General features: G+C 55.2%; 7 protein-coding genes across 7 annotated transcripts; 4 read left to right on the plus strand and 3 right to left on the minus strand.

Moving 5' to 3' along the window:
* Positions 1-1,265: 1,265 nt before the first annotated feature.
* Positions 1,266-2,622, plus strand: BAUCODRAFT_119725 (uncharacterized protein; the record flags this gene model as incomplete). The annotated part of the gene is made up of 4 exons (XM_007674476.1): positions 1,266-1,675; positions 1,724-1,785; positions 1,838-2,180; positions 2,238-2,622. 4 exons carry the CDS (start codon positions 1,266-1,268, stop codon positions 2,620-2,622), a joined length of 1,200 nt encoding a protein of 399 aa, XP_007672666.1.
* A 1,587-nt stretch (positions 2,623-4,209) lies between these two features.
* Positions 4,210-7,237, plus strand: BAUCODRAFT_572397 (uncharacterized protein; the record flags this gene model as incomplete). Its single annotated transcript, XM_007674477.1, has 2 exons — positions 4,210-5,475; positions 5,530-7,237. 2 exons carry the CDS (start codon positions 4,210-4,212, stop codon positions 6,859-6,861), a joined length of 2,598 nt encoding a protein of 865 aa, XP_007672667.1. The 3' UTR covers positions 6,862-7,237.
* An 80-nt stretch (positions 7,238-7,317) lies between these two features.
* On the minus strand, positions 7,318-9,124 carry BAUCODRAFT_145476 (uncharacterized protein; the record flags this gene model as incomplete). Its single annotated transcript, XM_007674478.1, has 2 exons — positions 7,318-9,028; positions 9,081-9,124. The coding sequence occupies 2 exons, from the start codon at positions 9,122-9,124 to the stop codon at positions 7,318-7,320; spliced, it is 1,755 nt and encodes a 584-aa protein (XP_007672668.1).
* BAUCODRAFT_367184 (uncharacterized protein) lies at positions 9,042-15,431 on the plus strand. Its single transcript, XM_007674479.1, has one exon. The coding sequence runs from the start codon at positions 9,362-9,364 to the stop codon at positions 15,245-15,247; it is 5,886 nt and encodes a 1,961-aa protein (XP_007672669.1). The 5' UTR covers positions 9,042-9,361; the 3' UTR covers positions 15,248-15,431.
* Positions 15,432-15,507: 76 nt separating this feature from the next.
* Positions 15,508-15,920, minus strand: BAUCODRAFT_41894 (uncharacterized protein; the record flags this gene model as incomplete). The annotated part of the gene is made up of 2 exons (XM_007674480.1): positions 15,508-15,590; positions 15,650-15,920. Coding segments are annotated over 2 exons (354 nt in total), but the record flags the coding sequence as incomplete, so codon positions are not given.
* A 170-nt stretch (positions 15,921-16,090) lies between these two features.
* BAUCODRAFT_367159 (uncharacterized protein) lies at positions 16,091-22,001 on the plus strand. Its single transcript, XM_007674481.1, has one exon. It carries the CDS (start codon positions 16,201-16,203, stop codon positions 21,727-21,729), a length of 5,529 nt encoding a protein of 1,842 aa, XP_007672671.1. The 5' UTR covers positions 16,091-16,200; the 3' UTR covers positions 21,730-22,001.
* Positions 22,002-22,272: 271 nt separating this feature from the next.
* Positions 22,273-24,582, minus strand: BAUCODRAFT_119729 (uncharacterized protein; the record flags this gene model as incomplete). Its single annotated transcript, XM_007674482.1, has 2 exons — positions 22,273-22,479; positions 22,537-24,582. The coding sequence occupies 2 exons, from the start codon at positions 24,580-24,582 to the stop codon at positions 22,273-22,275; spliced, it is 2,253 nt and encodes a 750-aa protein (XP_007672672.1).
* Positions 24,583-24,832: the final 250 nt, after the last annotated feature.

The raw sequence follows: 24,832 nt of genomic DNA on the forward strand, positions 1-24,832 counted from the left end.
CCTATCATTATGCAGTGCTTCCCCGGTTGGCGCAATACCTACCGCATGCCGCATGCCACCCACGAGCCTGTAGCGCAGCATATTGCCATTTCTGCGAACAGCATTCCCGGCTGGTGCTGGACGACATGAGCCGGAGAGGATCAATTAGCCTCTACAGCCGGCAGCCGATGAAGGAACCACGGGGGTGTGGCTTCGGCGTGTAAAACCAGGGTGAGGTGAGTAAGCAACGGCTGGCGGTGTCAAGGGTCCCTTGTTAGTCGCATAGGTTGCATTTCTCGGAGACGGCAAGGAGGGCAGGAAAGAAGGTTTGCAGCGTCCACCGGCGTTTGGCTGCACAGCCCCAGACCTTGGGTCTAAAATGCTTTGCGCGCTCTTGTTCGACGAATAACAACAGCACCTCGGGAAACCGGTCAGCCGCACTTTGCGCACCTTGTGCTCGATTACGCCTCTTGAAATGCTGGCGTCCAGCCCTATAGGCTGACTGATCTGCAATCCTATAGGGTACGCAGGGCAAAGGTACGGTGAAGCTGGCACCCTTCGCAAGGGTCGGGCGTGCTATCTCCTAAACTCCATGTCTGTACCCTCGTGGAAGCGTGGAGCAGCAAGCGGCGATCGACTAGTGGAGAAACCCGAGCGACCATCACTTCCCTTTGAGCTCGCTGCGCGCAAGCATTGTCACATGGCTTCACCCTATACTCGTATCGTTCCGCCAGGGCTGTGATGACGCATCGCACGAAGGTCTGCCGCAGGATGACCGAGCAACAGACAGCTTGACCGCTCGGAATATTACTTCTGACGTGACGGACCATCTGGGCCCTATCAGGTTCGCAGCGTATACCGAAACGGACCGCCCCTCATCGAGCAGCATGCCCACAGGGCTATCTCCACCATGCCACCACGCCATCGGAGGTTTGGCAGTCACGCTTTGTCATAGTGCTTCATCTCGGGTCCGGGCAGCGCTCTGTGGATGGTGGGCGGCTGCATACCCCACGAGAGTTTCGTCGAGTGACCATACCCGAGCCGTGCATGCCCTCAGAATTAGGCCCCCAATCTCTGCCTAACCTGATTGACTTAGTGGCTGTTGGTTTCATGGCTACCTTATATCGGTGCTACAAGGCGCAGAGCCTGAGCATGCTGCTAAAACGATCAGACTGGCCCTAAGGCTCTGGCGATTGTGTGTGAGCGCTCCGCTCTCATAAGACAGCCTTATTCCCTTGATTCGAAAAAGGTTCGTGCTCCGCTCATGTGTTTGTCTCTCCCATATCATGGACTCACATCAGCGAGTACGGACCAATAGCAGCCTCACCCATATCCTCGACCGTCGCGGTGCCATTCATAAGAGGACTCCTGAGCGACCACGCTCGGTATCTGCCTCACAAGCCGAACGACTTCACCAACTAGCTTTGGAGCAAAGTGGTACTTCCGATCTTGGGACCATCTCTGCGACCTCAGGAATACAGTGGATTACACCTCAACAGTCCCCAGAGCCGCAGAGCGTGTTTGCCGACTCATCGCTTGAACCTTTCTCTACTTGGACCATTCCAACGCCACCCTGTTCAGACTCGGGCGTGCCCAACGTCTCTCTCGACCTCAACAACGAAGACTGCCGAGCAGTCGGCATCAGCGCGTCTGAAGTGTTTCAGTTCACGCAGCCAACGACGTGTTCGGAGATGAGGTAAACCGTCCATTAAAGGTCAATGTAGCAGCACTAACGAATTTATAGCTCACTGGGCTTGCTCCTACCTTCTCAGTACGGAGCCACTGTGTTCGAGTCTGAGCCGACAAGTGCGTCACAAGAATTTCTTCGATCATCTCGACTTGCTGACTTGCACAGTAGGCTACGCCATGGATCAACACTACATACCCCCAATGAAGATAACACAGCCTGCCACCAGTACCGGTATTCCAGCATATGCGCAGTCTAACTCCACAAGCCCTGCACTATATCAGAGCCGGAGGCGCTCCGAGCTACCCAGCAATGGACCAGACAGGACCTATGGGCAGGGTTACCGGCGCACAAGCAATCCATATGAGACCACGATCAACATGCAGTACTCGAACGTGACCAGCCCGGGGATCCCATCTCTTAGTGGCCTCAGTCACAGTCCGCTCCCATCACCCCACATGAATGCTGCTTCTGGGGCGAACGGCATGTCGCAGTACGCTACAAGCGTCTCAAGGTAAAATACAGTCTGCCCGGCCTTTCCCATGAACACTAGTACTGACATAGCCCTCAGATCACCCAGCATTTACGATCCAGGCGTGTATCAACAAATACTGACAACTCAGGCCGGTTCTTATGCGTCCACTGAGAGCATGTCTTATCCACCTCCGTTTATCGGGAGCAGTGTTAACGATGTCCTCGCCAAACCATTGGGAAGCGACGCGTCAATGCGAGTGCTCAACCAGCGACCGAAGCCGCAATGCTGGGACCACGGTTGCAATGGCCGCCAATTCTCTACTTTCAGCAACCTTCTACGGCATCAGCGGGAAAAGTCTGGCACGGCAGCGAAGTCCTACTGTCCCAAGTGCGGCGCAGAATTCACGAGAACCACAGCCCGAAATGGCCATTTAGCGCACGACAAGTGCTCCAAGCAACGGAGGCCATCGGAGGAGAATTGATCTGCATCCTAACGATCGATGATTCTCCGTTGATGACAGCTAAGTGCTCCACCTGTGCACCAGCCTGACAACTCAGCAAGTGGAAGCTATGGCAAGTCTGACGGTATCCACCACGTTGTGATAATGCTCTTGACAGCATTGGCGAGGCGCGGACCATCTCAGCAAAGGAGATTTACGAACGCATTGGCTGGTAGACTCCATGCACGGAGACCCCGACATCACCGGAAAGCATCGTCTTCCAAATTGGTCGAAAATGGGTCCAAGACGGTCGGCCTGCAATCCTCGCCTACATTGGCCGGTTCCGCGCAAAGGCGTGCATGAGGTGCAATGAGGGCTGTTGCCGATCATGCTCACTATGGGGAAGGTCCGCCTGAGGGGCTGAACGTTTGGGTTCACGCTTGCGCTGCAAGACGTGAGTAGTCAGCACGCGGAACTCCACGCTACAGCAGCGTGGCTTCGCTGGCACCGCTCGCGCGGCCGGTCGGTCTAACTCCGACGCTGTTACGAATTGATGAGCTCGTTACGCGCGATGCATTCCACTCTGGGTATGTCGATCATAGTTACATCAATTCCACACTAGATCTTCCAAGTACGTTGCAGCGTTGCATCGAACACATGCGGCTGTGATTCCAGACGTTTGTCCTGGCCTAATTGTTCGGCTGAGACACAGCGGGTCGAGCTCGTTCCTAGGCGGGCCACTGCTCATTGCGGCCCGGATTGCGAAGCGTGCCATTTCTGTCAATATTGAGGCTGTGCGGGTCTTGTTTCAAATGTTCCAATGAAGGCTTGCAGGCTTCCAGGCTTGCAAGCAAGCTGGTGACAAATGATAGTGGGATGGCTGCAGCCACACACGACGATGTTGTTCCGAATAACCGTAAGCATTATGGTTAGCTTGACATCTTCGAAAAACCAAGCAACGTCGCTTGCAACCGGGAACGTTCACCGTTAGATGGAGGACGAAGAGGCGCACAGTTAAGACGCTAGCCCCGACTTGCAAGTGCAGTGTAGGCTGTCGCTAGACATTTGTCTAAGTTGTCGCCCGATATACATGCTTTGCAGCCTAGCGGACACGCCAGAGTTCAACACAAACAATGCCACTCGCATTATGTTTGGCCAATGATCTGATCATGTGACGAGTCTTGGCGTTTGCGGAACGTCACTCATCCACTAGAAGCCAGCATGCTTGACATACTGCGTAGAGTCATCAGTGACACAATCTACTGGCACCATGACCTCTACTGTCTGACCATCTAAGCCTCATAACAGTACCTTACGTGACACACCGACAAGACTAAAGGAGTGCGCCGACTAGCCCGCCATGTTCGCGCTGATGTCTGAACTGTTCCGTATCCATTTCTCTCATACCAATACTCGAGCATTACGAAGAGAAAGGCAGTCAAGGAATGGAATATTAAAGGGCTGAGTGAGAGACAACGCGAAGTGTACAGGCCATCTGCTGGACGTCACAGGCCGAAAAGCTTGCTCGCCAGTCATAGCCCGTTAGTGTAGAGAACGGCAAGCTAAAAACATTCCTGCCTTCCGGGACTGCAATTGCAGCCAGTTGGAGCGCCTCCAAGCTCAAGCGTAATGGCGTCAGTTTTCACATACGAGCCAGAGACTCCAAGGGTAGCGTCTCCCTGGCTGAGCGGCGTACAGACTGATGTTGACGAATCCGATCTGTCTCGCGCATCTAATGATGTGGACTCTTGTGAGATGGCTTCACCAGGCATCGATAAGGGCGGTACAACACCCCCGAAGGTAACTCGCTTGCAAGCCGAACCACAACTCGGGCCGGTTGAGTATAAGCTTCATCTTCTGCTTCGCCCACGTCGAAAGTTCAGGTCTACCAGCACAGGTGATCATATTTCTGGCTCAAGACATGCCCGTTACGCTGTATCTCAGGCCACTCGAAGCGTCTCCGAATCGGCTCTCGAGGCTGGCGTTCCTAGCAGTTCGGGTACTGTCTCCACCGCCGTCACTCAACAGAGCAGGCAGCACAGGTTGGAGCAGCTCACAACGCAGCTTTTGTGGAGGCTACAGCAGTCGTCGCCCCATCATGCATCATCCGCTACAAACATGATAATACCGTCTCTGCCGGAGGCTCTACCCGAGCTGCAAGCACCACGACAGCCTGACAAGCTATTGCACGGCTTGGAAGAAAGCCAAGGTGCGCTGTATGAGATTGGCGTTGCAGATGATGGCACACTTGTCGGACTTGCAGAGGACGAGCTGCTCGAAAGTTTAAACAATTTACGCGCAATGGCTGCTTGCCTTGGCTGCTCTGTTGAGCTCCTTCGCAAAGAAATTGTCGGCGACTGTGAATGGGTCGAAGATGTGACAGTCGGTGGCAAAGAGCGCAGAGTACGGCGCTCCGGGAAGCTTGTTGTTGCAGAAGCCTTGATCAAACCGCACTTACAAGCCAAGAGTCCTGCTCTGCCGGCGCAAGAAGCACCAGCTAACGGCAAACACAAGCTCGAAGCGCTTCAATACAATGAGAGTCTCGTTCCGGAGACCGAACAGCTTCGCATTACGCTGACTGGCCCGACAATGTCTGGCAAATCTTCGTTGCTAGGTACTTTGACTACTTCCACTCTGGACAACGGCCGCGGTAAAAGTAGGCTGAGCATGCTGAAGCACAGGCACGAGATCACGACCGGAGTCACCAGCTCAGTCACTCAGGAAATTCTTGGGTATCGGGATGCTGCTGCCGGCGCTGTTGATGTGATCAATTACGCCGCGGAGAATATTGCCTCATGGATCGACATCCATGTCGAAGCATGTAGCAGTAGACTTGTTTTCATTTCTGACTCTGCCGGTCATCCACGGTACCGGAGGACGACCATCCGTAGCCTTGTAGGCTGGGCACCGCACTGGACGTTGCTGTGCGTACCTGCTGACGATACTGAGGACACCATGGGCAGGAGAGGAAGTACAAACGCATCTCAGCAGAAACTCGGCGCTGCAGTGTCCGACATGGATCTCTCTGGCGCCCAACTTGCTCTGTGCTTAACCCTGAACGTACCTCTTGTCGTGGTAATCACCAAGCTGGATCTAGCTTCCCGCTCAGGTTTAAGAGACACCTTGTCAAGAGTGCTGGATGCACTTAAAGCAGCTGGGAGAAAGCCTGCGATGCTTGCGAACGAACAGGATCCCGTGTCAGAAAGTGATCTTCAAACCGTGGCAGCTGGTCACATAGAGAGCGCGTACAATATCTCGTTGCCGCTTCTGAATGATCCGCTCCATGTTGTGCCAATTGTCTTGACCAGCGCTTTACGAGGGACCGGCGTACGCAACCTCCACGCTCTGCTTCACGAACTGCCGTTGCCGGCAACATTCGACACAACCGGGGAAGAAACTAGCGCAGTGTTTCACATTGAAGACGTCTACACCAAGCCTTCGGAGCTTGAAGGCATAATCGTCTCCGGGCGTGTCCGGAGCGGTCAGATTGCCGTCGGAGATAGCTTGGTCATAGGTCCACTCTCCGGCCACGAGCAGCTGGAGGATTCTGAAGACTCCGATGAACGACCCTCTCGTAGACGGTCAGCTCATCTACCTACATCACGATCTTTTCCGGGCGCGATGCGCGATCCGCACTTTGCGCCGCACTTCTTCCAACTCCCGGGACAAGAATGGCGCAGAGTCAAGACGGCTAGCATACGAAACCTTCGACTGCCCGTGCATTCCCTTTTAAGCGATCAAGTCGGAACGATTGCCATCGTGCTTGATGATGCCAACTGCCGAGGATCCTCCAGCGCAGCACTTGCACGAGTCCGCAAAGGCATGGTCCTCACTAAAGTGCAACCGCTAGCTATTCGAACTTTCGTCGCAGAGTTCAAGCGTGAAGACCTTGAAGCGCTGGCCGTAGGAAACCACGTAGTCGTCTACATCGCCAGCGTACGTGCCTCTGCGAAGGTGGTGTCAGCCAGGGCACCGGACTCGCCGGACGTGTCTCGTTCTGCTTTTGACCGCGAACAATCCAACGCGAAGGACACATTCAGCTTCGACGATGTGGCAAAATCATTAGACAGGCTTACTACGTCCACTGCCGGTGCTGTCACGGCACCGCATTTGCTGGTAACCTTCAGCTTCGACGCCGCCAAAGAGTTCATCATGGTCGGGGATCATGTTCTCGTCATGCCAGGCGGTGGACCTGGCCTGTACGGCGGGCACGAGAGGGGTGAGAAAGGTGTCGCAGGGCTAGAAGGCTTCGTTGGTAAAGTCACAGAAGCATGTGGCTAAATCACTACTGTCTTGATCAGTAACTAGCAGGCCTTTATGCTGGCAGCAGTAGCCGTGTCTGTAGCAGCGAGCTCTACATGGAGGAGGCCGTCGCGTGTAGAAACCCTCTCGGGCAGATGCGAAAGACCTTACGATGAGCCGCAATGCTGCCAGCTATTCCGCTCAGCACAACTTCACGATCAGACTGCCGCAAGCGGCGAGCCAGAGTCGTCGGGCAGGCCAAGTGTCCCTTACACCGTAGCAGCGAGTGCGCAGGCTTTTCGAGGACCGGGAACGGCAGTGATCTCCCGCGTGTAATACTGAGCAGATCTCATTGTTCTTGAGGAGGTGCTCCACCTGACCACGCGAGTGCTTTAACAGAATGTGATGTGTGTAAGTGAGAACTGAAGCTGAACGGTACGGGTACTCCATGTACGCTGCGCTTTGGGTATCATCGAAACTCGCAATGGTACAATGTCAGTGCGTAAAGCCAACCTTACGTGGTCTCGGGTCTGCATGTGCCATGCTGTCCAGCAAGCGGTCCATGCCGCCGAGATCAAGCTGCCCGGCGTCAAGCATGATCTGATCTTCTACCGGCGGCCTTTTCGGAGCAGCTTGCGCGAACAGAGACCGAACGGGCGTCGGCGATCGCAGGCTCTGTGAGATAATCAGGCGATGCTCGGCGGCGACCAGTAGGTCGCGAGGAGTGTTCATCTGCCCCCCAGCGCCGGTGACACTCGGCGCAAACTGCGAGATCGAGGTGATGTTTTCATTTCGCAGTCTGACGTCGCCGATGTGCGTCAAGCCAGGTGCGTACAGCGAGCCCGAGCCTCCGCTGCCGCTGTCCGAGCTGCGTTGCCAGAATCCCTGCATGTTCGGAATGGTGTAGACTTCGGAGTCATACCATATGACTACACTTTCGTCTATATTCCCTGTGCGGTTGCTGCTCGCCGAGACTGAGATTCCACCTCTGCCAGGGGCGCCTGTCGTTTTGGAAGGGCCGATAAACAGTTTCTCGGCCTTGGCCTTTCTCGTGCTTGGAGTCATGGGTGCTAAGCGAGAAGTGCTCTTTGACTGGCGAATTGGGAGTCCGGCTTCCAGATTTGTGGTTGGTGCAAGTGATCCGTGAGAGACGAAGTCGCCAGGGCTACGGTGTGATTGGGTGCCTAGTGCAAAGTCCCATAATCCCCATCTTCCGTCTTCCAGCAAAGCCAGAACAGCTTTGCCATCCAAAACCCATTGCACGTCCAGAATGTGTTTGCGCCGTGCAACACCGGTCTGGGCTTCTGCATAGGGTCCCATGAATGCTGTTCGCCAGCCACCTGATGTCTGTGCAGTTAAGTGCAGGTCCTCGGTCACATCCGCGAGATCTCCACGCTCGGAGATGTGCTCGTACACTCGCACGGCCCCCGACACGTCTGCGATCAATATGAGGCCTGAGGTAGGTGAAGGATGCAATGACACTGCAACAACAGGATGCGGTAGAGGTACAAGCACAGTCTGAGGCTTGCGGATCGTCTCGGGTGAGGTCTCGGACAAGGGAAGGCTGTAGACTCGCAGCTCGTCGGACACCGCTACCACGAATATCGAAGTCGGGTCATCGGAGCTTAAAGTGTCCTGTTTACGTATCGATAATTTTGCTGCCAGATCCGTGCAGACGGCTGCATCTGCTACAAGGGTGAGTGCAGTACTCCGTACCGTCTCTGCGTAGTCGACCCTACCCTCATCGAGTGGAGGTATCAGATCAAGCTTTAGTACTTGCACGCTACCATCACTACACGCGATAGCCAGATAGGCCTGCTCTCGAAGCAGGCCCTGTTGTCTAAGTGCAAGTAGTGGTAGAATCGGCAAGGCAAGACGCAGAACTTCCGCTTCGAGCTCAATATCGACTTCCTGGTTGATGCGTGGATAGGGATAATCAGGATCTTGTTCGTCCTCCTCGTCTTCAAACATTACTTGCCCATCGTCATCATCATCCGCTGTCAAGGCCACCGCATCCTTCCGGCTCCTTGTGCCATTCGTTTGCGCCTTTCCCGCTGCTTGTGCGGCTTGGGTCTGCCTCCTTCTTCGACCCCCTCTCCAGAGTATCCGCACGCCCCTGTCATGTCCGTAGACGATGACATCTGAGCCGTTGGGCGCCGCCACAGGATACAGCTGAGCGCCGGTTGTCCGATGTGGTATCTCGTAGCTGGTCTGTGCGTTAGCAGTACTCACGGAGGAAGGCACGCGGTCAAGCGCACCTTAGATGGAGCTTGCGATCCCGCTTCCATACGTGAGGCTCCATCTTCGTCTCCAGCTGTCGACAATGTTGTTTACACAAACTGTTCGCGGAATTGTGTCTGCTGGTGATGGAAAGCTTGACCGAGGCGACGCGTGAAATCGCGTCGAAACTCTGGACCCCACTTCGCTTTCACCTCCCTCTTCGAACAAAACAGCGATGTAAACAGCCACATATCCCACAGCAAGACGGGAAGGTCGTGACAACAATGCTGATAGAGTCAATACTAGCAATGAGTGAACGATGGCGAAAGTGGAGTCGCTCGGCATCCACACGCCTGTGGCACTTCCCTACTTGATTCGTGAGGGTCTGCTGGCCCCGGATCCCAGGGAAGACAGCTACCGGTGGGAGACTTATATCTGCAACGACGGTGATGTGATTCTTGACGAAGAGCTTCTAACCACACAAGACTGTGTGGTCTGGTCGCAGGGTTGTTATATTCGAAGCGTCTACCGCTTCGGACTCGAAGGCGAAGATGTTCGGCAGGCTATTCTGACTTCCTTTCCATCCGTCACACAGGAAGTACACCCACCAAGCGAGACTACATCCCAGACTCACTGGCAGCCGATTGGAAGGGAGCAAGGTGTTAGGCCACTGAGCAACGACGAGACACGCAATGGGGAAAAGACAGGCTCCTCTCGCGCTCTTGTTGTCGTCCTCAAAACGAAGCTGCACGTTTACTTCCTCTCTGGCGCTCAGCACATTATCGACTTACCATTCGAGGTAGAGCGAGCCTTTCCCGCTCCTCATGGGTGCATCTTGCAAAGAAAGTCCGCTGCGCTCATGGAACCTCCACACACACCACAGGTACCGGCTGTGCCACCAAATTCGTTTCTCTTCTCCCGTTCGCAAACGTCCGCGTCCTACTTGCAATCACCCACCCTTCAGCGCAGTCTTGGTGGTTCCGTTGCTGTAAAAGCAAATCCGCCTGGGACTGCCGGCGGTCTGGACGCTCTGTTGAAGGAAGTGTTCGGCCGGCCAGCAGAAGGCATTGATTTGAATTCAGCCTTGCTGTACACAATGAGTGATCCACTGTCAGACATGGCCGTTGTGACTTGTTCGTTCCAGCATCGGAAAGCGCGCGTATCCGGCGGACATGAATATAGATCAGCGGTCGACTTCGAGTACTTGGATGCGGCAGAGGAGCTTATCTACGTGTCTGCCAACAGCGAAGTCGCAACATCATCGCCGCCAGGAAGCGGAGAACTCATGCTACTCGTTACCTTCAACACAGTCCTGCAGATCGTTAATGTGTGGCATGCGTATTACCTCGATGAGAAGAGCTTGAAGACTCTGATGAAGCAACGTGCTACTAGCAAAGCTGCTCAAGCCAGAAGACGAAACTCATTCATGAGCACCGCAGCAGGGACGGGCACAACCACACCAGCTGTGCGAACTCGAGATCACAACGCGCGCGAAAGCTTCGCAGCTGCCGGCTCCATTCGGATGCCAGGCGACCCGCATACGTCTCATTCAACAGCTACAGCACCTCGACCTGGTCTTCGATCAAATGACGAGGAGGCAATGGTGAAGCAGATGGACCCAGAGTTCCAACTTCCGGCGTCACAACAAGTGCTGCGAGAAGGCCGCCGTATAAGCTCCCTGAATGCGGATATGCGTACAAGTCAGACTGCAGCAGTGAATAGTTTCGCCAGCGGAAGACGCAACGCATCGTTTGGCGGCGCTGGGGACCGCCGCAGTCTTGGTATTCGGAAGAGCCGTGGCTCGACGCCGGGGAGCGTCTTCGCTAGAAGCCTTGGTCGAGACGACGATGAAATGGATTTGGATAGCGACGATAACGCTGGCAGGGAAGGAACCGTCGAGGTCATATTACGCCACATGCGTGCGACATTCGAGGCGGCTGGCGCAGACAGTTTGTTCGGCGATCTGGATCAGAACGGTAGACGCGACCTCGTGGTCCGCAAGGTGCACTCCTATCGTGTGGATCGCGAAACAGCTGCCAGCGGACTGAAGGTTGTCGTCCTGAGAGATACCCGACTTGACCTAAATGAACAACAAACTAAGGTCAATGTCTATATTCTTGATCGCATGACGAAGGAGGTACGGCGCTTAGTGCTCCAGGTGACGAAAAGGCAATTGTGGCCAGAGTTACATCGGACCACGCAAGTTGCCGTACCAGTGTTGCTCTCAGACTGCATTTCTGGTCAAGCATCGGACATTGTGAAGATCTCATGCCCTACCACTGAGGCAGTCTTACTGGGAGAGCGTGGCCTAGTGCTGTCCAACAGCGACAACGTTGTATGCACAATGCCTCAACGTGCAGCGTACCGAGTCTATCCAAAGTACGATGCTACTGCGGTGCCACGAAACGAGGATTACGGCAGCAACAGAACGGTAGACGTGCCAAATGCTGGCTTGAGCTTCGGGCACTCAAGTGCTGAGGGACAGTACGACGAGATTGACCTGTCCGGCACGCATCACCGTCGACGGCTAATTCTGCAAACCGAGGACCCACTCATACATCGCCTGCTAGGCGCACTGGAGCTTGTGCTGCCGACTCAGCAGGCTAGTCTGGTGCGGTCGGTGTGGTGTATGGCTTACAGCTGGCTTGACCAACGTCCCGAGTGCCTTGCTGCTACAGCATGTGGGATTGAGTGGACCGCTCTGGCAACGACGACCCTATTTTTTGCTGTACCCCTGCTGGACGAGAAGGCGCAAGCGGCGCTCAAGCTAGCGCGGCTAGCCAGTGGCAAGCAAAGGGCAAGGGAGAGCAGCGGCTTGCAACTCCGCAAGCTAGAACATGAAAGGCGACTATTCCAGCGGAAAGCGTGGGAGTGGGTGAGTGAATCCTCATCTCTACAAAACACCGTATCCGACTCAGTCACGTTCGACCAAAAGAAGGATCTGCTGCTTCCCGTGTCTGCAGCACTGGCCATGGAACTCTCGCAAACAATTCCAAAGGGCACTGAATACGCATCGAGAGACGGTGCTATTGCAACGGCGATCAAAATGACACTGGCTCTGCATGTCGTCCGTGAGGAGCTGAAACTCTCTACACTAAGCACCCAACAGAGTTCGTCGTCGAGGCTGGGACCATTGATCGCACAAATAGGAGGCTGGCTGAACCTTCCTGCCTGGTCGGCGGATGCTGACACGTATTACGGCAACGTCATCGAAACCGGGGAACATTGGGCGTTCGTGAAGTCGACGCTGTCCGTAAAGCCTCAAATGCCGCTTATGGATCGCCCAATAGGCGTGTACGAGTGGTTTGAGCATGCCATCAAACAGCGCTCGAGCGAGCCGTACTCATCACTAGCATTCGTTGCTGGTCTGAATTCTCACGGAACAGTCTCACGTTCCCTCATCTCCGCTGCCGAACATTTGACACCAAGGCTTTGTGCATTATCGGACATTGTTGTCAGACTGGCTGGCTTGACGGCTGGAGACGTTAGCATTGTAGAGTTGCTCTCCAAGCGAGGTGTTGACCAATACTTCATGGATACCCTGCCAAGTGCAATCGCTGCTCCTTTCAAAGAAGCCATAGCTCGCTGTGAGCGGGAGCCTCCAACATCGTGGCCAGGTGCATTGCTGGAGCTGGTTGGGAGGGAAGACTTGCTAACAGCAAACAACGGTCCCGCAAACGGTCATGGAACAGCCCTCCCTGACAAGTTACTACTGTCGCGTGGCTTGCGCGATATGCAGGCTGTATGCCACGCGCTTGAATACAGCACTCACTCGGCAAAGACAAGAGAGGCTACGCGGCACGATGTCTCGCAGCTTATCTTCCATCGCGACCGCCGCCTTGTCGAAGCTACAAACTTGATGCACTATAACAGCACGCAGGAGGCAGAATGCGCGAAGCAGCCTGACTGGTCAGATGCGCACCATTTCGAGCGGCAGCGTCGCGTGATAGAGTATGTCACGGTGCGTATGTGGGCACTTCCTGCCGGAGACGGTATGATTCACTACGACTGCATATCGCCGTTACTCACAGAAAAGTACATGCCGTATGGCTTCGGATCCCGGTGTGTCATGCAGCCTATGGGCATCACCCTGAACATCGACAGAACTGCGATGAGCGAGGAAAAAGTGGGCTGGGCCTACTTCCACGCTGGCGTTTCCAGCGGCTTACGGATGTCGAAGAAGGTCAAGGGCATCGATACTTCCTGGATTGCTTTCAACAAGCCGACGGAGCTGACAAACCGACACGCCGGCTTGCTTCTCGCACTTGGCCTGGGCGGCCATTTGCGCTCGCTTGCGAAGTGGCTCTCATTCAAATATCTAACGCCGAAGCACACGATGACTTCCGTGGGCCTGCTACTCGGCCTCTCCGCCTCACAGCTTGGCACTATGGATGGACTCATTACGAGGATGCTCTCCGTACATATCACTCGCATGCTGCCGCCTGGAGCGGCGGAGCTGAACGTCTCGCCCATCACGCAGACAGCAGGCTTAATGGGAATTGGGTTGCTTTACTACAACTCGCAGCACCGACGCATGAGCGAGATGATGTTGTCGGAGATCGAGTACATGGAGCTTGAGGATCCCGACAGCGGTCCTGACCCGTTACGGAATGAGTCGTACAGACTCGCTGCCGGCTTCGCTCTCGGCTTGATCAACCTTGGGAAGGGAAAGGAGCTCCGTGGTCTGCATGGCCTCCACTTGCCCGAGCGCTTGTTGTCGGTTGCAATCGGTCCTCGACCGGTCCAAGCCGTTCACGTGTTCGATCGAGCCACGGCTGGCGCCATAATAGCTGTTGCGCTTGTGTACATGAAGACCGGTGATAATGCGATGGCGCACAAGATCGATATTCCTGACACTGAAGCGCAGTATGACCATGTTCGGCCAGATATGCTAATGCTTCGGGTAATGGCTCGACATATCATTATGTGGGACAAGATACAGGTGCCGGAATCCGACAAGTTGAACCGCGCTGAAGCGATCGATGACGGCTGGATAGAGAGCAATCTGCCGTCCGGCTACAAGGGCAAGCTGGCGAAGATCCGCAAGACGGATGGAATGTCCCCATTCACTACGGCAGATGTGCCTTTCCTCAACATTGCCACTGGTCTCGCTTGGGCCATTAGTCTCCGGTACGCCGGTAGCGGCTACGAAGCCGCACGCAACGAGATCCTAGCTCTCTTAAGGATATTCAACAGAGTCGGTGGCCAAGCCTACTACTACGATGCGCACCTCGCTCGCACGACAGTAGATCGCTGCGTCGATGTTCTAGCCTTGGCAGCCGCTACTGTAATGGCCGGTACAGGCGATGTGGACACGTTCCGCTACCTGCGTCGCTTGCACGGCCGCACCGACGCCGAAACGACCTACGGCTCTCACCTTGCCGCTCACCTCGCCATCGGCGTACTGTTTCTGGGCGGCGGAACCTATACGCTGGGCACGTCGGATCTGGCAACGGCGGCGCTGATATGCGCTTTTTATCCGCTCTTCCCGGCGGACGTTCACGACAACCGAGTGCATCTACAGGCATTCCGCCATTTCTGGGTTTTTGCTGCTGAAGCACGGTGTCTCGTGTTTGAGGATGTTGACACGCAGCGACCTATCTCGATGCGGGTGAAAGTATGCTTGAGAAACAAGCCAGCCACAATGCGAATGACGCCATGTCTTTTACCGCCACTGGACACAATCACCAAAGTGGAGACGGAGAATCCATCATATTGGAAGGTGACGCTCGACTTCGCCGGTAATCGGGAGCATCTCGCCTCGTTCCGCAGAAACCAGACGATTTCCGTTCGCCGCTGTCCGGTCTCTGAAGCGCACAGCTCCGTCTTCACCGCCAGTTTCCGGGCGCTCAACGACGCCAAGTTACCTCAAGCGATGAACGACCTCTGGCTGTCAATCTTCAGCGTCCCGTCCCTGCGGGAGGTAGACCGAGCTGACATTGAGCTTATATTGCCGCCGGACGCGCAAAGCTTTATAAATACCAGTGACCGTGGCACCGTTGTGGACGAACGGCTGGAGATGCAGCGTGCGGTGGAGAGCAACGACCGGGACAAGCTTTGGAATCTGCGGGTGCTGTTTGCCTGGGCGGAAAGAGTGAGCGAGCAACGCGATGGGAGCATGAGGTGGATCGGGCGGGAAGTAGTTGAGAGGTTGAAGGCCGCCATTGATGACCGATCCCGGCGGCTAGGGTTCGAAGGATCTTGAGAAGCAGTGGTTCCTTGTGGGCTTAGCGCGGCGTTGTAGAGTTTTATGACTCCATGGAGAAATCCGAGGTAAACTCCCCGGCTCGGGTACGTGCGTAATGACAGCCTCCGGTGAACGTCTCTGCGCAACAGACAGTCTCATATAGACGAAGACCGCTTGTTGATCATAGCATAATCACGACGTGATCATTACTTCTGGCCGCCCTTGCCTTTCCCACTACTCTTCTTCTCTTCTCTCGCTCCAGTCGCGGCACCCTTCGTCTTTTCCGTCTCCTGGCCATAGCCTGCAATCAAATCAAGCAGGCTCTCATCGTGCTGTGATGTTTCAGTAACAGCAGCGCCGTCTCCCTAACGATCATACTAGTCAGTCACAACCCCTGATAAATCTTCACATTAGTCGCACTTACCTCCTCCGCCTCATCGGCACCCTCAATATCGAATCCTCTCCCGAACCGTTTCCGAAAACGCTTCAGTCGTCCTGCCTCATCTTCTTCCACATTGAGTAGCTTCTGACTGCTCGGGTTCCACATGATGGAGTTCTTAGTGTCGCGAGTAGTTTTATATATCGGTTGCGGGGACGTAGTTCGGTGCATGAAGGTGCTGCCGTCGGAGAGAGTGATCATCTGGGTGAAGGTGTATGGACGCTTCGGGCGTCGCAGGAGAGAGGCATGCCGGAGTTGCTGACGGAGGGCGCATTGAAAGCACACTGACCGGTGGGTGGTGGTGGGGAGCATTTGAACGGGTGCTCTGAGTGTGGGAGGGAAATATTACAATGGTACCTACTCTGAGAGACTTATGGCAATGAGTGCGGCGGGCTCGGTCCCGTAGGCTATTTGATACCGATGCCCTCCATCAGCGTTGGCTAAACGTTGGATACTGCTCACTGACATCGAGGTCGAATGACATGACATACATGCCACACGTCCTGTGCATTGCCTTGCTGGCACTGCCTCCATGTCGCGACCAAATGCGGCAACCAGACGCTTCTATGCAGCTTTTTACGAATGGTCGCAACTCTTCTCGCCATGTCTGGCACACAATGGAAGCTTGCTGTCCCACTCTCGAGCACTCTCGGCGAGCACGCGACTCCGGCAGAGCGTCGAAGGACGACGACCACTCGTTCGAAAGCATGGGAGAGGAGTGACCATAAGACGAACCAGCGTACCACCAGCAGCAAACTCGCACGACAATGTCTTTGATGGTCTCCCAGAGTTGCGGGAGCCGGATGGTGACCGATCAACGTTTCAGAACGGCTGGCGGCGCATGGAGGTGCGAGATTCGACCTCGCTACCTTCCGCCCGACCAGAAGCGTGGCACGGGGCTGTCCGCTACCGCTCAAACAACGGTATGATGCTAGAGATGGCCCTGCCACCGGCTGCGCTCGCTGCCCTACAATCAGCATACGGTGACAATCTGAAACGTCTGAAGGAGGAGACTGGCGCTCGGGTAGAGATCGGTAGTGTGCTAACACGAGACGATGGTCAAACCGTGAAGTCTGTGTTGATCTCCGGAACATATGACCAAGTTGCCGTGGTGAAACGGGTGTTGAAAGGGCTCCGCTATGACACCATTACAAATCGCACCCCCATTGGTCGCGACATGTCGGACTTTGACACCGGGGAGAGGCATGAGAACGCTAGGCAGGCTATTTCATTGAATGTCAAGCCTTCAGAAGTGTCGGGACTACCGTACAAATTATCTATCATCAAAGCCAGGAAGTACCCGGTTAGAGAATCACGGTCGTTTCGTGTTCCAATTGAGGCTCAACTCGGAGCCCTGCCTGCTACCGAGCAAGAAGGGTCTCCGACTTTTGCACGATCAAGCAGTACAACGCGGCCGGAGGTTCCAGAGCCGTCCTCATCCACACCGCAGGCCTCGAAGAGAGCGGTCTTCGGCGGCAATGTCAAGAACATCGTGTCTGAGGTAGCCGTACCTCCTGATACGGTCCAGCCTCTGGAGCCCGAACGCGGAAATGATGTTGCAAACGCGACGGGAACAATTGCAGCGCGGTCACAAGTGCTCCAAGATATTGATACGAACAGCAATGAGGCGCCTCATCATGCAGCTGCGGCAGATTTACACGTTTCTATTGACGAAGCGTTTCGGACGAATGTGCAAGACATTGCTCCTTCGCAAGCCAAAGGAGAGCTCATTAGTAACTCGCACTGGGACCCGACAACAGACTGGCCCCATTCAGCGCTGCAAAGGACCTCGCGAGAGACTATTCTAGGGCAAGACCATGGTCATTGTACCGATGATGGACACGAGATGTCGCCAATAATCACGCCAGAGACATCCGCCCACGGTGATGAAGCTCGCGCGAGCGTACACGCCTGTCTCGAAGCGATCAGCCCGAGGCGGGAAGGCTTTATTGCGGACTCGCGGGCTATGATGGCCAGCCGGAGTTTCTCAACGCTGACTGCAACCTCAGCGTCCACGAGCGAAGTTGATGCTACGAGTTCTTTGCCACAACTTACTAAAGTCGCATCACGAGTGGTGCGACGCGTCAAGACTGATGGCTCGGGTCCTTTCGATGTGGGATCGATCTCGGACGCTCCCGTGAACAGCTCACGGTCTGACGTCTTGTCAGGTGCGTTTATACCGCGCGGTCAGCAAGTACACAAATGGTGGCCATACTCCGCACCAGTTGATATCGCCAGAGGCATGAAGGGCACCGTGCTCGGTCGAAGAGGAATGACACGGCAATGGATCGAAGCTCTTTCAGGAGCAAAACTCGGCGTTCAGTCCTCCAACCAGCGAGACGACGGGCTCAAACTTCTTATGGTGGGCACGCCTGAGGCCGCAGACTTGGCGGTGAAGCTTGCAGAAGAGGTGCGAAGTTTTGCTAAGCGAATGAACCATCGCGAGGCAGCCGTCCGGGCGCGCGACGGTGGCGGGTTGGCAAGATATCAGCACTTCTATGAGGCAGAGGTCGAGATTCTGCCCGACACGAGCGAGAATCGCAGACATGAGGTTGCGGAACGACTTAGGCGTCCTCTAGGCGGGGTGCTCAGGCGGATCACATACCGTACCGATGTATACTTCTGGCGATCTGACAAATTGGAGGAACTACAAAGCAGTGAAGGCACCGATGACGATGCCCTCGCAGATGTTGCTGGTAGCCACACGGCTGGGCGATACTGGCTCAGCGACCCCAATCGTGAGGCTGTTTTAAAGGCTGTTGAGATGATGAGGGAGAAGATCTGTGAGCAGCTTCCGCCCAACAATGGCCTGGAGGCGGTCAAGATCCTTGGTCAAGCGGAAGGGCCTCGCAGCGATCGCAAGCTTGTCGCAGGCGGCGATGTCAGAGTCGGTCCTCGTGGGTTTAGGCCGGCATTGTCTTCAGCGCTTGGTGCGGTATTGTCACCTGTGCAGTCTTCAAAGTTCGTTTACAATTATTCCACGCATGCCAGCGCTGAATCCGGGACGGCTGCGGGCGTTGTGCGGTACCATGGTGACGGACTTAGGCGCCAGAGGCGTGGGTCCAGCCATGGTAGCCCGGAGAGCTTCCCAGGGCCTGCAAAGGATATTGAGCGCACGGGCGGCATGAGTTCCGATGTACTCAACTCAGAGAAGCGCCAGACTTCTCCGCCTGCCAATGACAAGCACATTCGTGGCCATTCCGGCTCATTCAAGAGCCTGGTAACCAAGCCCCCACATGACCTGTCCAGGGGGTCAGGCCCACAGGTGGCTGTTCAGTTACCATCGCTGCAGCAGTCCAATGATGAGGGGCACCACTTCTTGGACGACGCTTTGGGGTGGAAAGAGAGCGGCGCCGCAGCGCAGGAGTTATCTTCCTCCGTCGATGGGCTGTCGATGAAGACGTTCATCGAGCTGCCTAACGACTTGAAAAACTACTTCGAAGGTGCAGGCAACAAACTGCGGCGGTGGATTGAAAGCTACGCTGGAGTGAGGGTCCGCACGAAGGTGGCAGATCAAGCAGGTTTACGAGTGATCCACGTCAGCGGCAAGCCCGATGCCGTGATTACGGCGGCACAGCTTGTCAATGAAGTTGTCACTTTTGCTGCGCGAACTAAAGAGATCAGCAACAAGTCGCAGCCCGAGCACGTGATGGATGTGTTGTTGCTACCACGCGGCACATTCGAGGCTCGAAAGGCGGTGTTTGGGTACATACTCAGAAAGAATGGAGACGAGCTGCGGAGGCTGCAATTCCAGACGCAGACTCGGATTCTTCAACGTGGCTTCCAAATCTCTGAATCATCAGACAAGGATGGACCAGTCTTTCCGGGCCTCCTCCGGTTCATTGGACGGAGATGGGAGCATGTCGAAGTCGCTAAAGACAAACTCACGGGACACGTTCTGCAGATGGCAGAAACGGACTTGAGGCGGTCCGACATACTCCAGGTGGAAGGTAAGTGGTCGGAGGTGGATGGTAAGGTGACGGAGGTACTGGAGCAGCCAGGCTCACTGCATTCCGAGACCTCATCCAATGCACCAGAAGGAGCGCCGATAGAGAAGTTCACGCAGGTCCACCTTGCTCCCACTTTGGATCCGAACAAGAGACGAAGTGTGCTCCGAGATCTACATTTCAACACCTTGCGTCGCTTGGGCGCCGAGAGTGGGTGTCGCATTACGAGTTTGGATCACGAGACGGGAAGCTACCTCTTAGTTGGGCCACAGGTGAGCATCGAGCGCGCCACCAAGCTCATACATATGTGGGTAGATAACATGGCCTTGCGTCGGGGTGTCGAACAAGCAGCAAGGGACATGGAGCTGTCGAGGATCATTACCACGGGTGACGTTACTCAGCTTCCTGCAGAACGGGATGATGAAGACCAGGACAATTCACGGCGTATTCTCCAGGATTCTACTACCACGACACAAGGCGCTGAGAAGTTGGCGAATGATATGCGCACGGTGCTCCGACCGCTTACGCACCCAGTCGTGCTCATCACAACACGGGCTTATCCTTCGACAGGCTACTCGCCCTCTTATGATGAAGGCTTGAAGCTCTGCCGCGGCGTCACCGTTTCGTCCTTCACCAGTGTGACATTGCAACCTGTGCCCATCGTCTCCTTCAACTTGAAGCTACCGTCACGAACATGGGATGCTTTACGTGTCAGTCAGCAGCTGTGTATCCATATCTTCTCGGCGACTCCAGAGGCTGCAGCTATCACACAGGCTTTCGCCGTACCACATGATGAACCCGACGGACCGTTCCGGGTCATACAGCGGCTGGATGCTGGTGTGCGTCTAGATAGGCGCTGGGCGCACCCTCCTATCGTCAACAAGCGAGGTGCGATAGTCGCGAGAGTCCTCGCTTCGTTGCTGGTCGACAAAAGCATCGTTGTGGGTGACCACGTTCTCATCACGGCCGAGGTGAAATCTGTCAAGATTCCTGGGAAACACGAGGACAACAGCAACATTGCGAAAGGGATGGAGGATGTCGATGGTTTATCCTACTCCAAACGGGCCTATAGAAGCTTGGGAGCAGCGATTCCAGTTCCCGAACTGCCGGCAGCTCCAGAAACTCCTCGTAAGAAGCCACGCAGCCCACCAGAACTGCAGCACGATCTCAAGTCGCTGGAGGAAGGCTACGCGAACGTCTTCTTACCGCTGGAGAAGGATAGCTCGCCAAGCCTAGATAGGCCAGCGGACGCTGCCGGCTTTGACCTGTTCCGCGACCTGCTCGAAGGCTTCGGACAGTCCATGTCCAGTGAGTCTGCTGGAATCATCGAAGACGACGAAGAGTATGACTTGGGTCTTGCGCCACCAAAACTGCCTGGCAAGGAAGTGAAACCTACCGCGAGTAAGGCGAGGCCGATCGCAAGTAATGCGAAACCTATCGAAAGTAACGCGCCAATCACTCAGCAGTCTACTGGTAGGACCCTCGATACCGCTAAAGCACGACGGCGTTTCCGCCAATTTGGTAATATGCGCCACTTCTCATCTACACCCGTGTTTCGCAGATCAGAGCAAAAGCGGCAAGCCGATGTCTCAGACCTCGTAAGCGACAAAGCCATCCTCTCACACACTATAGAAGAGTTCCTCGGCCACACCGGTGAGCAGCGGTCACCACAACGCATACGTGCGCTGCTCAAAGCGAAAGATGCTGCAGCGCGAGCCGCACGAGAGCTGCAAGATGCGCTTGCTGACGGCACGTTAACCTCAGAACGCAGCCTGAAGTTGGAACATACCATCACGGTTAACGAGCGCTTCGTGGCAAAGAAGTTGGCCGTACGCTCTGCGGATGAACTACGTAGGATGCTCGACACTGGTAAAGCGGATCTGAGGCGAGCACAATGGCTAGAGACTGCCATTGAGAAAGGCATGGTAGTGTACGTGGAGGAGGCGCGACACGTTCGCCTTATGTATGACGAAGGCAAAATCGATGACGAGACATTCTTGAGGGCGAAGCAGAGGCTTGAACGCGAGCATGGCGCGCTTAATCAAGAGGCGGCAAGACTCAGGGCCATGATCGACGATGACGATGGCGCCTTCTATGGCGACTCTGTCGTGTGATCGTGGATCTCCGAGATCCGCCCGTCTGACATTCGCTCTGCTGGGTCCGCCGCAATTGAATCCGCATTATCACAAAGCTCAGCGCTGCTACTGATGCGCAATATCAAGTTCCACGCTTCTGCACTGCCATTCGCTGACTTCTGCGCCAAAACTTGGTAGCCGGCTCCTAGGTACGCCTACTTCGGTGCATGTGCATACCACTACCGTCTGACGTCGTCCATTGCCTCGACTCAGGTCGAGCATATTGGTATCCGATCATCGTTGTAGTGTCCCCACTTTTGCTTGCCTTGCAGTTTCACTGCAGGACTCCAAGAGCGGCATCATCACAGTCTCTGTTTGCTCACGCGATATACCTCGTCACCCCTCCGGACTGCGTGCAAGCGGGATGGTAGGCTCCAGCCTTGCGGTCATGATTAAGGTGTTGCGTTTAGGTGGTCAGATGCTCAGGTCCGTATTAGTTGACTATTGTGCGCAAACGCTAGAGACCACAATACATCAGGAACACTCACAGCGCAATATGCCATAAGAGATCACATCGGAGGCTCAACCTAGGATCGACGATCGCTCCTCCATAGGCGACATTGGAGGCGTCAAGGGTACTTCCACCGGCTGATAGTAGCAGGAAAACAGCATCTCCTTTGGGACCCTTGGGCTTCCTGCTGCTGGGAAAGCCACTCTTACCACGTCACTCGGTGCCACTAAAGCCACCGATTCATGCCGCGACATCTTCCTCGACTGAACTCTTTCGTTCTGCTCCGCCCAGTCAGCCGCCACGGAGGTCATATCAGCACACATCTTGGCACGCACATCGTCCTCCATGGCTTGCCGAGCTACCTTTTCGAAGTGCGCCACGTCATCGAAGCTATCGAGCTCCTCCTCGTCATGTCTACCGGGCATCCGTCGATGCTTAGCGAAACGCAGTGGCGTCTGCTGAGCTTTGATTTTGCGGACGAAGTCAAACCTCCGGGAATGATACCTTGACGCGCGTTGACTCCAGAAGTCTTTGCACATCTCGCCAAGCTCCAAAGCACGCGCGCGAGCCAATGACGCTGGTGAGAGATCAACGTTGGCTTTCCAGAATCCGCCTCGTAAGTACGGATTGCTTGCCATCATGCCCACATGAGCTATAATGTGCTCCTCAAGCTTCTTGCCCGTTCCTGGGTAGACGAAGTCCACAAGACCTATGGCCCGAGCTTTCAGCGGGCTCATCGGTAGCATCTCCCGCAGGATCTGTGTTGCTGTAGGCTTCCCACAACGTCCAGTGTAGGACAGGGTGTGAAACTCACTCCCAGACAACCCAACCGCCCGGTAAGCGGGATTGAGTACCACTTCGGAACCAGCCATGACGAAGTCACAAGCGGCTGCAAGAGCCACACCTCCAGCGGCTGCATTCCCGCGTATAGACGCAAAGGTGAGGATCTTGCGGACGGGAAACTCATGCAGCAGGTAGTAGATGATGTCATTGATGCGATTGATGTTCAGCCACGATTCCGCTGAAGAATCCCCCGCAGCTTCGATCACATTTAGTGCGATGCCGTTGCTGAAGTAGGTGCCACCCATGAGTATGACCGCGCGGATGGGCTCCTCAGCGGTCGTCTGCGCCAAGATGTAGTCCATGGCCTCTATCAGTTGAATGCACTGCATTGTGGACATGGCGCCATTGTAGAAGTCGAAGTGCACTTGAGCGATTTTGTCTCCGTGTTCACTGATGGTGAAGTCAATCCAAACCTCCTGAAAGGTCTGCGTCTTATTTCGGCACCAGTTTGTAGCGAGCGGTGAGTCGAGTTGTTGAACTGCGGCTGCACTGAGCATGCCAAGCTCAACCAAACCTGAAGTTGCAGGCACCTTCGGCCAGAGCGCCCTGTCGGTCTTGCTCCTGGGGCGGCGAGTATGGTTGATCCAGACGCCTTTGCCGTCACACGTTGCGACGCAGACTGCTCCGTTGCGAGCAGCGAGAATTGTTGCTGCGCCGACAGTAACGGGGTGTTGTGGCAGTGTTGTGATGTCCTCCTCAATGGCACCACCGTAGATGTATAAGCTGCCACCGAAGACCTTGCTGAGCACGCCAGGTTGTGAGTCAGCGCAGCGAATACGGCGAGATACTTGCCGTGCTGTGTGCCGGCTCAGATCGAACTCTCTGTCAGCGGCCTTTAGGAGTGGTCGCTCGTGGGTACGACCGCCTTGGAACGGAAGGCTCTCGCTGACGGAGAGACGCTCGTACTCACCACGTGCGCTCAAGCGTGGGCTGATCACAAGCGTGTTAATCTTGAGTCCGATGTCGAACAGTGACGGACGCCTAGCATTGACTCTGTCGGGGACAGCAGCCTGATGGACACGTGAGATTGCTGCCATGGTGGCCTTCACAGCCGCTTGCGTAACTTGGCCACGATATAGCTCGGACTTGGTGAGTCCGATGTCATCAATGTTGATTGGGAACTGTTCGAAAGCCCACACAGGACCGGCGTCAAAATGCTCGATGGCTTGGAGCACAGTGACTCCCCAGTGACTTCGTCCAGGATTGCAAGGGCCTGTATCGAGGGCTTTTAACAGGTGGGTAGGGTCGTCAGTGGTGCCGTCGTCACCCATGATGACCCAGTCAATAGCGCTTGGCCCAGCGTCTCTGGGTGGGCCAGGATGTACAATGAGAGTGAGGTAGTTGTCGTAGATCTGCTGTGGCACGAGCGTAGTTAAGAATGGACAGACAATGATATCGGGTCTTGCCAGAGCAACTGCCGAGATCATCACATCATCGGAAAGGGCGTACTCGACAGTGACATCGTGTGCGGGAGACAATGCAAGGTAGAGGCGCTGAGACAGCGAATTGTGCGCTGTGCAAAGGAAGAGTATCTTCATCTTGCTTGATGAATGAAGGCGTTGTAGATGGATGTGGGAGTAAGTGTGCTTTCGTTGCTGCTGTGGGAAAAAGCACAATTCTTTGCAGCTGGGGAAGGAGCGATAGATATATGCGGAAGGCGCACGTACAACCTGCCTGCGTCGCCAGCTTGTCTGCATATGCTGCTAAACCACGTCAGTGAACGAATATGCCCAATCAGGCGATGTGTATCTGCCAGAGTAATCCAATCGGGCAACTCGCTTACAGCTG

The sequence above is a fragment of the Baudoinia panamericana genome, assembly GCF_000338955.1.
Source record: "Baudoinia panamericana UAMH 10762 unplaced genomic scaffold BAUCOscaffold_2, whole genome shotgun sequence".
Classification (NCBI taxonomy): domain Eukaryota; kingdom Fungi; phylum Ascomycota; class Dothideomycetes; order Mycosphaerellales; family Teratosphaeriaceae; genus Baudoinia; species Baudoinia panamericana.

Bases quoted from the DNA above. Each gene is read 5' to 3' on its own strand.
- BAUCODRAFT_367184 (XM_007674479.1), top strand. From the start codon at position 9,362: ATGGCGAAAGTGGAGTCGCTCGGCATCCACACGCCTGTGGCACTTCCC.
- BAUCODRAFT_367159 (XM_007674481.1), top strand. From the start codon at position 16,201: ATGTCGCGACCAAATGCGGCAACCAGACGCTTCTATGCAGCTTTTTAC.